At 38.5% G+C, this 12,318-nt stretch overlaps 1 protein-coding gene and 1 pseudogene across 1 annotated transcript in view; one reads left to right on the forward strand and one right to left on the reverse strand.

Moving 5' to 3' along the window:
* The first annotated feature begins 2,418 nt into the window (after positions 1–2,418).
* Positions 2,419–12,318, forward strand: part of YWHAE (tyrosine 3-monooxygenase/tryptophan 5-monooxygenase activation protein epsilon) — a 39,009-nt gene continuing 29,109 nt past the window's right edge. Inside the window, exon 1 of the mRNA XM_011359890.1 lies at positions 2,419–2,629. Coding sequence (XP_011358192.1) covers positions 2,566–2,629 — 64 coding nt within the window. The 5' untranslated portion in view covers positions 2,419–2,565. The remainder of the gene's footprint in view (positions 2,630–12,318) is intronic.
* LOC111739481 lies at positions 6,569–6,687 on the reverse strand (annotated as a pseudogene).

The raw sequence follows: 12,318 nt of genomic DNA on the forward strand, positions 1-12,318 counted from the left end.
GTACCTACTTGGCACCGTACATAGTTATTACAATATTATTGACTATATTCCCTAAGCTGTACTATTTTCTAACTGCCAATTTGTACTTCTTAATCTCTTCACCTTTTCTCTCAGCCCCCCAACCCCTGCCATCTGGCAACCATCATTTGGTTCTCTTTATCTGTGAGTCTATTTGTTTGTTCATTTATTTTGTTTTTGAGAGTCTACTTATAAACGAAATCATATGGTATTTGCCTTTCTCTATCTGCCTTATTTCACTTAGCCTAATACCCTCTAGGTGCACCTATGTAATTGCAAATGCTGAGATTTCATTCTTTTTTATGGTCAAGTAATATTTCATTGTATAAAAGTAACACACCTTCTTTATCCATTCATCCATTGATGGATACTTAGATTGCTTCCATATCTTGGCTGCTATAAATAGCACTGCAATGAATATAGGATTTCATATGTATTTTCGAGTTAGTGTTTTGGTTTTCTTCAGATAAATCCCCAGATGTGGAATTGCTGGGTCATAAAGTAGTTCTATTTTAATTTTTTGAGGAACCTCCATACTGTTTTCCATAGTGGCTGTATCAATTTACAACGGGATTTTTTTTTTTTTAATTAAAATATTTCCGAACTGAGGTTGGTTGAATCTGTGGATGCAGAACTCGTGGATATGAAGGACTATTTAATTTCCAGTTTTCCTCCTGTTATTGATTTCTGGTTTCATTCCATTGTGATAGGAAAAGATACTTTGTATGACTTCAGTCTTTTAATATTTATTAAAACTTGTTTTATGGCCTAACGAATGGTCTCTAGTTCCTTAACTTTATAGATGAACATGAAGCTCAGAGATGAAATGCTTGCTGAAATAAGTGTGTATTTATTTATAGAATTAGGACTAGAACCCAAGTCTCTTGATTCTATCTTCTATCATTGAAATTTGATGTTTGTTTAAAGTGTGAAAGGGCTTAATTTGGAGTGCAATAAGGAGCCACTCTATGTAACTTGTTGGCTCTTCTGCTTTTGCCTAAAAGTAGGTATTCGCCAAGGGTTTGTGCTTGGTCTTTTTTCACTTCTCCACACTTTGATAGCTTCTCTTCAGTTTGGAATGCCAGTCTCCTTTCCCAATTCCATGCTGGTTATTTCTACCTGGGTGATATTTGAGAATCTTAGAACCAACATGTGCTAAAAGGAACTATGCCTTCTCTGCATTCTATCAGCAAATTTTCCTAGCATTCCTATTTTTTTTTGTTGTTGTGGTTGCTGTTATTAATTGCACTGCCACTCATTATCCCAGTGACTCAGGGTGGGAAAATGGAAAGTCAATTTTAATTTTCTTTCCCCTCACAAGATCTCCACATCTGATCAGGTACAAACTCTTGTGACTTCTCTCTGAAGTACTATTCCTATTTGTCCTCTTTCCTATTTTCACTGCTACCATTTATTACCTCTTGCCTCTATTAGTATAATAGCCTGATTACCTTCTTCTTTAATCACTACTAAACTATATTTATTAATCTTTCTAAAGTATATGACATTAGATAAACGATGGTGTCATCCTCCATTCAAAATCATCAAAAAATAGATTCCATGTGCCCACCGAATAAGGTGCAAACTTCTTAGCTTGCCATCTTAGGCTCATCATGATTGGGTTCCAATCTACTTTTTATTCCAAATTTATTGCAGACCCCACCACGCAGCTTATGTTCCAGAAACCTGAGCTTCAGTCTTGCAACAGTTACTGTAATGAATGCGAGATGCTGGGAATCCACTGGGAAGCAAAACAGACCAGGTCTTTTCCCATTCTTGCTTCCTCAATCTCAATTTGATCTTGGTCCCACTCTTCTGCACCTTGCACTCGAGAGTAGGTTTCTCTAACAACTGCCCTGTTCCTATCCATGGGGGCGTGCCTAAGGGGAAAAAGGAGGCTAAAGGGCAGAAGAAAAAGATTGCCAAGTGCCAGGATGAAATTGAAGTGTGAAAACTGGAGTTCCCCTTCCCCTACTAACGAGAGAAGGGCCCAACTCTTTACCCCAGGGTTAAAAGGGTCTGGAAAAGGCCCAGGATTGGGCTTGGTTGAGAAAGCTGGGGTAAGGTAGGAGAGAAGTTGGTTTCAGCGAGGAAGGTCTGCCATTACAAAACCATTAAAGCCTCTAGCTTTCTCTGCCTGAAGTCTGGGCGGCGGCTCTCGATCAGAGCCCAGGTTTTCTTGCTCATTCACTTCAGGAGCGGTCCAGGCCGGCCTCGCCTCCAGCTTCCTTAGCTCCCTCGGGGACGCTCTGCCTCCTCTCAGTCGCAGTTCCCGCCTCGGCTCTCCGCCACCGCTGAGCCCACTGGGGAGGGGCGTCTCGTTGGCTCCAGCCTCTTCGGGCGCCGAGCTCCGGGACCCGCCCCCCCCGCGCCAGTTGCCAGGGAGCGGTTGCCATAGAGCTGAGCAGTTGTCCGCGTGCGCAGGCGGAAGTCCCGGATTGAGGCGCCGCCATTTTTGCTGCCCGGACACGGAGCGAGAGGCTGAGAGAGTCGGAGACGCTATCTGCTTCCATCCGTCGCGCAGACCCTGCCGGAGCCGCTGCCGCTATGGATGATCGGGAGGATCTGGTGTACCAGGCGAAGCTGGCCGAGCAGGCTGAGCGATATGACGGTGAGTTGGGGGGGCAACGGGGGGCTGGAATTCTCGGACCCTCTGCCGCCGCCCACAGAGGCCGGAGCAAGAGACAAAATGGCGGCACCGTCTCCGATCCTGGCCCGGGGACGTGGATTTGGGAAGCAGGAAATGGTCTGTGGTCTCCCGGAGCGGTGGGAGGCCCCAGGCCCAGGAATTTGACCTCTTCGGCGTCCTCAGCAGCAGACACTCGCGAGCCTAAAGGCCGAGGCGATAGAGTGGAGGAGTTGGTTGTAAAATGGCGGCTGTGGGGGGAGGGCGAGTCCCGGGGCGGGGGAGGGGGAAGAGATGGAGGGTGCTGTCTCCGGGCGAGCAATCCCCAGGGGAACTTCTGGCCAGTCTTGGGATGTGGAGCACTGTTAGGTGGGGTGATGGAGGAAGAAACACCCGCCACTTGGGAGGGAGAGGCGACCAGGAGGTGTAACGCGGGCTCCTTTCAGGGAAATATGGCGGGTGGGGGCGGTGGCTTTTCCCCGGAGGCCCAATGTGGGGCGGCGGCTGTGGAGTCTCACAAAGGAGGAAGCCTTGCGAGTGGAGGTCTTCTTTGAGCTTGTGGGGGGCAGTCTTGAATGAGGGTGGGGGAAGGGGAGAGGGTGGGAATCACTGCAGTTCATCCTTGGGCGGAGGCCCGCTGAGATGCTGGTCTCGGATATCTTTCCCGTAGGCCGGCACACCTTGTAGTGAGGGTTTTTTAGGCTTTACGTGCAACCTCGCCTTCCTTTGGGGAGGTCTTGCAAAACCTTAGTCACACTCTCACCCTTTCCTCAGATTTATCCCGGAGAACTCGAAGTTCCTGTAATTTTCTGTTTCCATAAGCTGTGGGTTCTGGTAGATAGAACATTGAACAGGAAACAGACCATGACTTAGTCCCTTTCCATTTCTTGTCGCAGTCTACCAGTTTGTAAAAACGATGACTTTCCTGTTCACACGCACCATTATGACAAACGGGGAAAGATCGTTGAAAAATAAAATTATTTAAAATAATGTTTAGTAATCGCATTTTGATTGACTGCCGGGGCTTGGAATGCGTGTTGTACCCATTGGGGTTTTAACCTATCCCAGGCACTTAGCTGAGACTTGGATTTTTGTATATGAACATACGGGGTCCCAGAAGATCCTGTATTCTTTTTTCCATTTTGAATAAATGGTTTTATGTACAGATTTGAACAGTTTTTCTTTATTCATTAATCCTTTGCGCCTAAAAGTTCTTTTGTCATTTTTCAGAACTTTATCTAAATGTCCATTGTATTCAGTCCATCCCAGGCTGCTGCTTTTTTGAAATTGCTCCTCCCCCTTATTTTGGAACTTGAATGTACTTGAATTAACCCTACATCCGTTAAAATGTGTTAGAAAAGCAAAAAGTCATATATGTGGTTTCTGTGGTTTTAATGCGGTTGTGGGGTGAGACATGTTTGGAATCAAGTGCCATTGATCTTTATATATTTTTAAATTAAGCCACTTATTTTCAAAATATGTGGGCCCTTGCTTTCCTTGAATGCTTATTTGTCCTGTGAATACCCTCAGGGCTAGTCTTAATGTATCACATTAGGATTCTGAAATTTAAAAATTAGAAGAAAAGGCCTTGAACTCAAACTGAGGAATGATACAGCATTAAATTTTGTTCTGTAAATCCTTAAATTGCTATTTGTATTGAACAAGATTCCTGTTGGGAGGGGGAGGGGAATAGATGGGGAAGTGGCAGCTCAAGGTCAGATTTGTCTTTATTTCAATGTTTAAAAGTCAAACAGATGTAGGGGTGTTTGTAATGGAAGTTTTTTCTTTTTCCCCCTCATGTTCCAAGTAGGTTCCTCACTTAGTCTACTAGTGTCCTTGGAAGGAAACTTGAAATTATATTTGAATGCTTTCTGTTCTGTAGAGATTTAGGCTCTGAGTAAACTTGCTGTGATAACCAAAAAGGACATAGAGGAAGGTTTTTTTGTTTTAAACTTGTTTTAAAAAGTGATTTGGAAGCTCATGATTATAATTTACAAATAAGTGACAGTTCATTGATAATCATATTTTGGAATTGAGTGCTGAGGGTTTTTGACCAAACGCTTCACAGGTTATTTAACATAGGACTCTGTAGATAGGGCCACATCCTTACGTTGGGGTCTCCTTCAGGATCGAAATGGGGAAGGAGATAGTCTATCAGGTGGGGAGGAACTCCTGTGACTGTTGGGAACAAGATAGGAAGGGAGTCTTTGAAGAGAAGAAAAAGTCATTAGGAATCAGATTCTTAACTGTCTACTTCATTGTTAACAATTCATTGTTATTCGTGGTAACAAAAAATGATGCTATAGTTTCAGTCACCAGTTTATCAAGTATGGGGAGTGGAAGGAGGTGAGGTTGCATTTGAATGATTTGTGTTTGGGTACTTGGTTATAAGTACTGGTTTTTCTCATTGTTCTGGCAGTACCTTTGTTAAAATTTTGTATGCTGTAGTGAACCTAATATTTAAAACCTTTGTAGCATCATTTAACACTCTCCTGGGTAATAGGAATGAACTTACGTGGTTCATTTAATAGTACTGGAGCAAAAGCTAAGCTGTGTTCAGAAAATGGACAATTTTGGATTGCAGATAGGAAATACTGAAGTTTGGGGCCAGGAGGGTTCACTTTGAAGATTAAATTCAGCATCTCATCACTTAAATGGGTAGTCTGAGAAATAGTTTCTATGTCATTTGTAGTTACATTAAGCAAGTCCATTATTTTTTAGCATTCTCGAACTAAAGACTTACCATCCCATCTATATGAACCACATTAGTACAGAAAAATGGGGCCTGTAGAGGTGGTGAGAGGGAGTGAATAGTTTTCACATTTTTTGAGAGTAGAGGTCAGCATAAACTACATTTGGATTGGTGGGGTAGTTGCTGGTTTTGTCTTTTCACTCTTCTCTCTGTGATGATTGGTTCCATGTGAAGTAGAGATAATGGTTTGTCACCTTATACATCAACACCAGGAATAAATCGATCTGAGTCTCGAGAGCCGTCCTGTTAAAACACCAAGCCTCATCTGTAGCTTATTGTGGTAGTCAGTGAAGGATGGGTGGGGGCATGTTCTGAATTAACTTCTTAATATATGTCTTGTTAGGAAAGAAATGGGTAATAGTAAACTAACTTTAGTAATGAGTTTTAAAAACAGGTTAATTACCAATTCTTAACTGTAGGTTAGTAGTAATTATTATTGCTATTTCAGTTAATGCTGAAATTAATTGCTATTTCAGTTAATGAAGTTTATTGAATGCAGTTTTTCTTCTGCCTAAACATAAGCACAATTGGATAATGCAATTTTTAAAATCCCTTCTAGTAACTTTTAATCTTCGTATTTAATGCAGATGCTCTTTTTGTGTACTTTAGACTTTTGTGCAGTATTGTGTATGTTGGGCATACTTCAGTTTATTCTATTGGCTTACAAAACTATGGAATATAATGAAATGATGAATCATTGCAATTTGAGGCGACAGGGTAAATTCTTGCTACTGTGGGCATTCCTAGGCACCCTTTTCACCTTTATATGAAAAGGTCTCAATTTGAATTCCAGTGTGGGGAAGAACACTTATGGCAAGTATTAAACTGAGCAAATTTTGGATTCAGTAAGTACAAACAAACACACTGAAAGTTCATACAAAGAAGCAGGCTTTCCATAATTGTTTTATAGCTTGGTCAAGGGAATAGGAAATGTTTTAAAGATTTCTTGACTTTAACCTGGTTATAGTGAGTGAAATTTCAGCCAAGTAAATTAATATATCTAATTTAACAAATAAGCTTCAAATTTGTAAGAAGCTTACCTGAAAGCATTTTTAAAATTTTTATTTATTTTAGTTATTTACTTTTGTTTTTTAGGCGAGGCAACCCTTGGTTGACCTCATAGATTGCGAGGACCTTGTCAGCTTACAATCCCTTATTTTTTAATTTTTTTACACCTATAGCACCTGGTCTTCCTAGATGGTCTCACATCCAAGTACTAACGAGGCCCGACCCTGCTTAGCTTCTGAGATCAGATGGGATCAGGCTTGTTCAGAGTAGCATGGCTGTAGACTGAAAGCATCATTTTTTTAAAAAGGGCTCTAAAGTGGATTTTGCTGGAATTTTACCTTAATATTTAAGAAAAGTATGTATTTAAATAGTAATGACAGGTATAGGATAAAAATTAAAATTTCAAACTTTATATGCCATATTTACATAGAATGTACCTTTTCACAGACCACTTTTACACAAATTTTTACTTATTTCATATAACATTGAATTGGGTAGTAGTGTTACTTCCATTTTATGGTTCAGGAAAGTGAATTTGAGACTATTCAGTGATTTTTTTTTTTTTTTAACCCCCCTGTATACCATGACTAGTTGGCTTCAAATAACATGTCTTGGTATTTACTACTTGACTAGTATCTATCGAAATAGTAGGTAAAATATTTTCATACTTTTGTAAAGAAACCTTGTGCTTTTAGGAACTCATTTCAAGGCACAGTGAATGAAGTGATTTTAGGTAATTTCAGCATGTGTATTTGCATATAGGTTCCTTGGTTTATCATGTCTGTATTGGTATGGCTAATACTATGCATTTCTGTAAAGTACTTTTAAAACATTTTCCCCTTCATCTTTGTCTTAATGGATGCAGCCCTTAAGTAAATGATGTAATCATAAAACTTAGAGAAGAGGGAAAAGTTGGCAAATGACTCACAGATGTTCTAAGTAGTAGCCTAGGTAGCTGTCAAACAAAATTCTTTAAGGAGTAGTGAGGAACAGCAAAAGTTATCTTTACTGTTTTTGAAATGGTCAGTTAACAGTTTGATAGTTAAATATTGATATATCCAAGTTGACATTTGTTTGCCAACATAATTATATGAATTGAGCTTATTAAGTAGTCATGGTAGTCACACTCCTAGAACATTTTCAGAAGCTTAAATTTACTAAGTTGTAGTAACAACTGCCATAATAAGAGGGTCATCGTAATTTATGTTCCAAATCAGGGTATCTTGAAACGAAGGAGTGCCAATTCATAATCGTGCTGTAGGCATAACTGGGATTGTCTTAAACTTCAAACTTGCCCCTCTAGTCATCCTACTTAAGACCATTTGTTACTACTAGTTGTCTCATTTAGGTTCATACAAAAATTTCCTAAGCATTGTCCATCTCTTTGCCACAGAGGTAGTTAACATTTGGCAGAACGTAAGACAAATCAAAGGCAAAGTGAAAGATTTCCTCCTACCAGTCCTTCAAGCAGGAACTGGAAAAGCCACAGATATGGTAGTTGCTGAAAATAGAGCTTGCTGGCATATGAACTAGTCAATCTGACTGATGGTGTCAAAGCCAAGTATGTTGGTGTTATCTATGTCTACCTTGAGCTAGATCTGTGTTTAAAAATACTTGACTTAGTGTTAGCAAGAGTCTGTCCTAAGCTCTGAACTTTTTCTCCAAATTTTTAAAGTCTTACCACACCTTATTATCACTGTTCTGTTCTGTTTAGAACACCTAATCGTGTGTAGTTTTGAAAAAATGGCCATGATCTAAGTTTATCTTTTTTGAAATTTAATCTTGACTTTGTTGCCTTTCTTCCTTCTTCCAGTGATCCATCACAATAGCTGGGCAGATCTGTCATTGGTAGACTTGATTTGTGATGAAGTCAGGATTTTATCTAGCTAAAGCAGTATGAAATGTGTTTAATTCTTCATTTATATATAACATTCAAAAGAGATATGTTACACTGAATAAAAGTTATGATTATTTCATATTTTGTAAGATGCTGTGTAGTGCAAAGGCCTTGGAATTATCTGGATTCCTGTCTGTGGAATGGGGATTAGTGATATTTGCCTTGCCTGCTTATTTACAGGGTTGTCATGAAATTGTGGGGTTTTGTAAACTGCAAAGTATAATTTGTCAGGTAGTGTTATATATTGTAAAACATTCCTGTTATCTAGTAGTAATGATGAAGTTCAAGTGTCTTTGCTACTGATCTGTTATGGTTAGGTTAGAGGATAACCTATCTTTTGAGTTATTATTGGCAGGTGTACTTATGAGTTTAGTCTCTAAATTACATTTGCATAAATATAGATTAGTTCTCAAAACTTAAAAAAAATTTAAAAATTTTATTATTAGTTTCAAATATACAGTACATTGGTTAGACATACATAGTTTTTAAAATGGTCCTCCTCATTGCTCTTTCTCTCCTCTGGCTTTCTACGTAGCCTTTTCCTTAATGCTAACTGCATTCCCTTTGCTGTGCTCCCCATCCCCGTGACCATCTATCAACTACTAATTTGTACTACTTTTACCCGTCACCTGATTTTCCCAGCCCCTCCAACACCCCTTTCCTGGCCTTACCAGATTGTCCTATTTGTGAAACTGTTTTTGATTAGTTTATTCTTTTTGTTTCTTAGATTCCACATATAAGTGAAGTCTTAACTTATATCTGGACATTTTCATGTTCAGAAAGTGCAGATTGTTCAAATTTATTCCCAAGCAATATAATCTGTACTTTGGTCATGTTGAACTGATAAGTAGCTTTTTTAAAAATATATTAATTCCAGGTTAACATTGAGGAGAATAAGAATATACCAGTCTCCATAGCAAATATAACAGCTGTTGTCTGTGGATTTGGAATGAAAAGTTCTGTAGTGTGAAAATGTAAAAGTAAATTAGGGTTAAAATATTAGTCTGTTAGCAGTCTCAGATTGCTGACTTGAAAAATAATGTTACAGGTTTCTTCAGCTATCTGAAAGTAGAGCATTCATATGAAACCTTTCCTAAGCTGATGTGGTTTAAGAAGCAGCAATTACCTTTGGATGCATCTTTGCTAAGGGATGAACAAAACTGAGATAAAGCACAGATGCTCACAGCCAAGGTTCAAAGCTGTGGCGGTTTGATGTTGAGATGCTGAGTGTAGTTCCTGGGAAGGAGCTGGTCTGTGCCACTCTGTTCCGGGAGTGCACTGCCTCTATAATGGCAAAAGCTGAATGTTATTTTTGCTTTTTGCCTTTTTCATAAATGTTAAAATCCTCTTCGGCTTTCTTTTAGTGAAAGCAGGGTACTACTAATGTAGGTCTTTAAAAGTGGCATAACTGGAACTTTGAAAATGGGGGGAGGGTACCTGCACAACATAACCAATTTTGTGAAATGTGATTCTTAAGGCTCAGTGTAAACCTTGGGCAGTGAATGGGTTCTGATTAATAGAAAGCTACTAGTTGATACTACCTAATCCTCGGTAATGGGTAGTCATTTAAGGATTTTATAGGACCTTGGGATAGTTGTTGCGAACACCTTTGTGTTGTAGAAATGTTAAGTGTCTTTAGTGGTTAGTTGTTTAAGGTCTTTGTGGGATTGGAATTGCTGTGAATACTTGTAGAAATGTTAAGTGTCGTTAAGAATTTGTGATTGATTTTACTGCATCAAAATAAGTTAAATTATAAAAAGTAAAAGTTTATAATAGGATTACCATGGAAGTTTCAAAACATTGTGTGCTCTTTGATTAGAAAATCACTTAAGATAGTTATGATTTTGTTTTTATAGGTTTTTCAGAAGGTATTCATTAACTGGAAATATTTTTCTGTGTGGAATAGACTTCTCTGCAAGTAAAAGTGTATTATTATGAAAATGCTGAAATTTTGATGACGGTTTCTTGGTTGTTAAGATTTAGAAAAAAGTCAAGTTAATATGAATAAATAATTTAACCCTTTTTCTAAGTTATCAATATATGGGTTATTTCTGGTCATTTTTTTACCCCATACATCAGTGTCTTAGGTCATTTACCTCCCAGCCTGTTTCTTCCTCTGCTTATTAACTCTTCACCTCATCTTTTTGGTTCTACTATAGCTGAACACGTTTGGCTGCCTGAAGGAGTAACGTCTTAAATTCTAAGAAGAGAAATCTCCTAGTTTTGATAGAGTGAGAGGGATTCCCCCTCACTCCCTCAAATTTAGACTGATGGGAGAGATACCTTTCTGAATTTAAAAATTGTAGAATCTGGGTTAAAGGTTGTCCTATTTTTCTATCTAGCAGAAGCTACTTGGGAAGGTTTTCAGGTTCTTTAGAAGGCTAAGCAATTTGTTTTTTCCTCTTTCTAGGGAAAGTAGGAGTTAATTTTAGAGAGAGTCTCCTGTTTGGGTTGGTGCATGAAGAGGAAAAGTTATATATACTGGATGGAGTGTCAGGATTGTGTTTTGAAAGTCTTAGTTTTCAAACTATTAAAAGTAAGTTCCAGGGACATTTCTGAAATACATATTGAATGTTGACTGCATACCTAAAGCACTGTTCTAGAAACTTGGGAATCATTAATAAATAAATAGACAATCAAGGAACTTATATTGTAGTGAATGTATAAATGCTTTTAGAATTATAGTTCTGTTAGTATGTGTAATTAAGATTAGTTGGAATTAGTAATGTAGGGCACTATACCTGGTGCCATTCTCTGTGCCATACCAAAGACTGTAGAGAGCTACATGCTTTCTTCATTGACTGCTAGTGTGTCAGGTGGTACTAACAAATTGAAAAGGTTCTTTAAAAACTTATTTCATTGAATTTATGATAAAACCCTATAACAATAACACCATCAACTATTTATTGACAGCTATGTCAGAGGCTTACTGTTCTCTCAATCCTCAAAAATAACCCTGCAAAGTAGATACCATCCTACAGGTAAGGATTAAGAACCTTAGGAAAGGTTGATAACAAATGGGGTAACATCACTGGGATTCAGCCAAGTCATTTTCATTTCCAAGCTGAGACTCCATTTCCATACTTGTATGTAAACATTAGTCCAAACTGATTGAAGCTGTTTCTGTTCCTTAGATTTTAATTTTATAACAAAATTGCTTTGAACAGCCTTTTGGCTTAATTTCTGTTTAGTGTTATTTTTCATGTACGAAGAAGACAGAAGGGTATGTATGTTGTGTATATTTTCCAGTGGAGAGGCAACAAGAGATAGTAAAACTAGCAACTGGACCAGAAATTATTAAATTTAGGGGAAGTCTGTGATGGCCATGTTTTATTTTTTGACTGCTCTCCCTTTAGACATATCACTTAATCTCTGGGTTTGTTTTTCTCATCTGTATTATGAGAGGTGTCTTTTCTGAACACTATTTTATACACCGAATTTGCAGGCTGAAACTTTTGTGTTGAGGGCTATGAAACAAATCTGCATTCAGTGCAGTCTACATTCAGTGCATTCTACAACTTGAAGTTCTACTCCAGCCAACTCAGCTAACGGTTCATTTAATAAATTCCCATTCTCCATATTTGCATTCTTCTGTTGAATGAATATGAAATTGCCAATTTCAGCCATTTTTGATGTACAAAAAAACGATCATTTCATATGGTTCAACCTAATATGGAGTGGTGGTTGAAAAGCTTTAAGCTTTTAAGGCAGCGCCAGGATTATTGAGGGACTGTACCTGAATACTTTCTCCCTGAGGTTGGTTTTGCTTTTTGTACTTACTAAATTGATTTTATGTTCATTCTAGGTCTGTCATCTGCTCTTTTCTCTCTGAATAATGGATTCAGATCTGCTCTGTTTGCAATTCTTCTAATGCTATACCTTCAAAGTTACTCTGTAGTGCAGCTTCTGGAACTGCAACCCAGATATTTTTGTCATTTTGGAGAAAAAGTTGTACATAAAATACTGTTTCCCCCCCTCAAACAAAATGAATAGAATTTACCTTTTTTTTTTTTTTTT

The sequence above is a fragment of the Pteropus vampyrus genome, unplaced genomic scaffold, assembly GCF_000151845.1.
Source record: "Pteropus vampyrus isolate Shadow unplaced genomic scaffold, Pvam_2.0 Scaffold50, whole genome shotgun sequence".
In the NCBI taxonomy this organism is placed as follows: domain Eukaryota; kingdom Metazoa; phylum Chordata; class Mammalia; order Chiroptera; family Pteropodidae; genus Pteropus; species Pteropus vampyrus.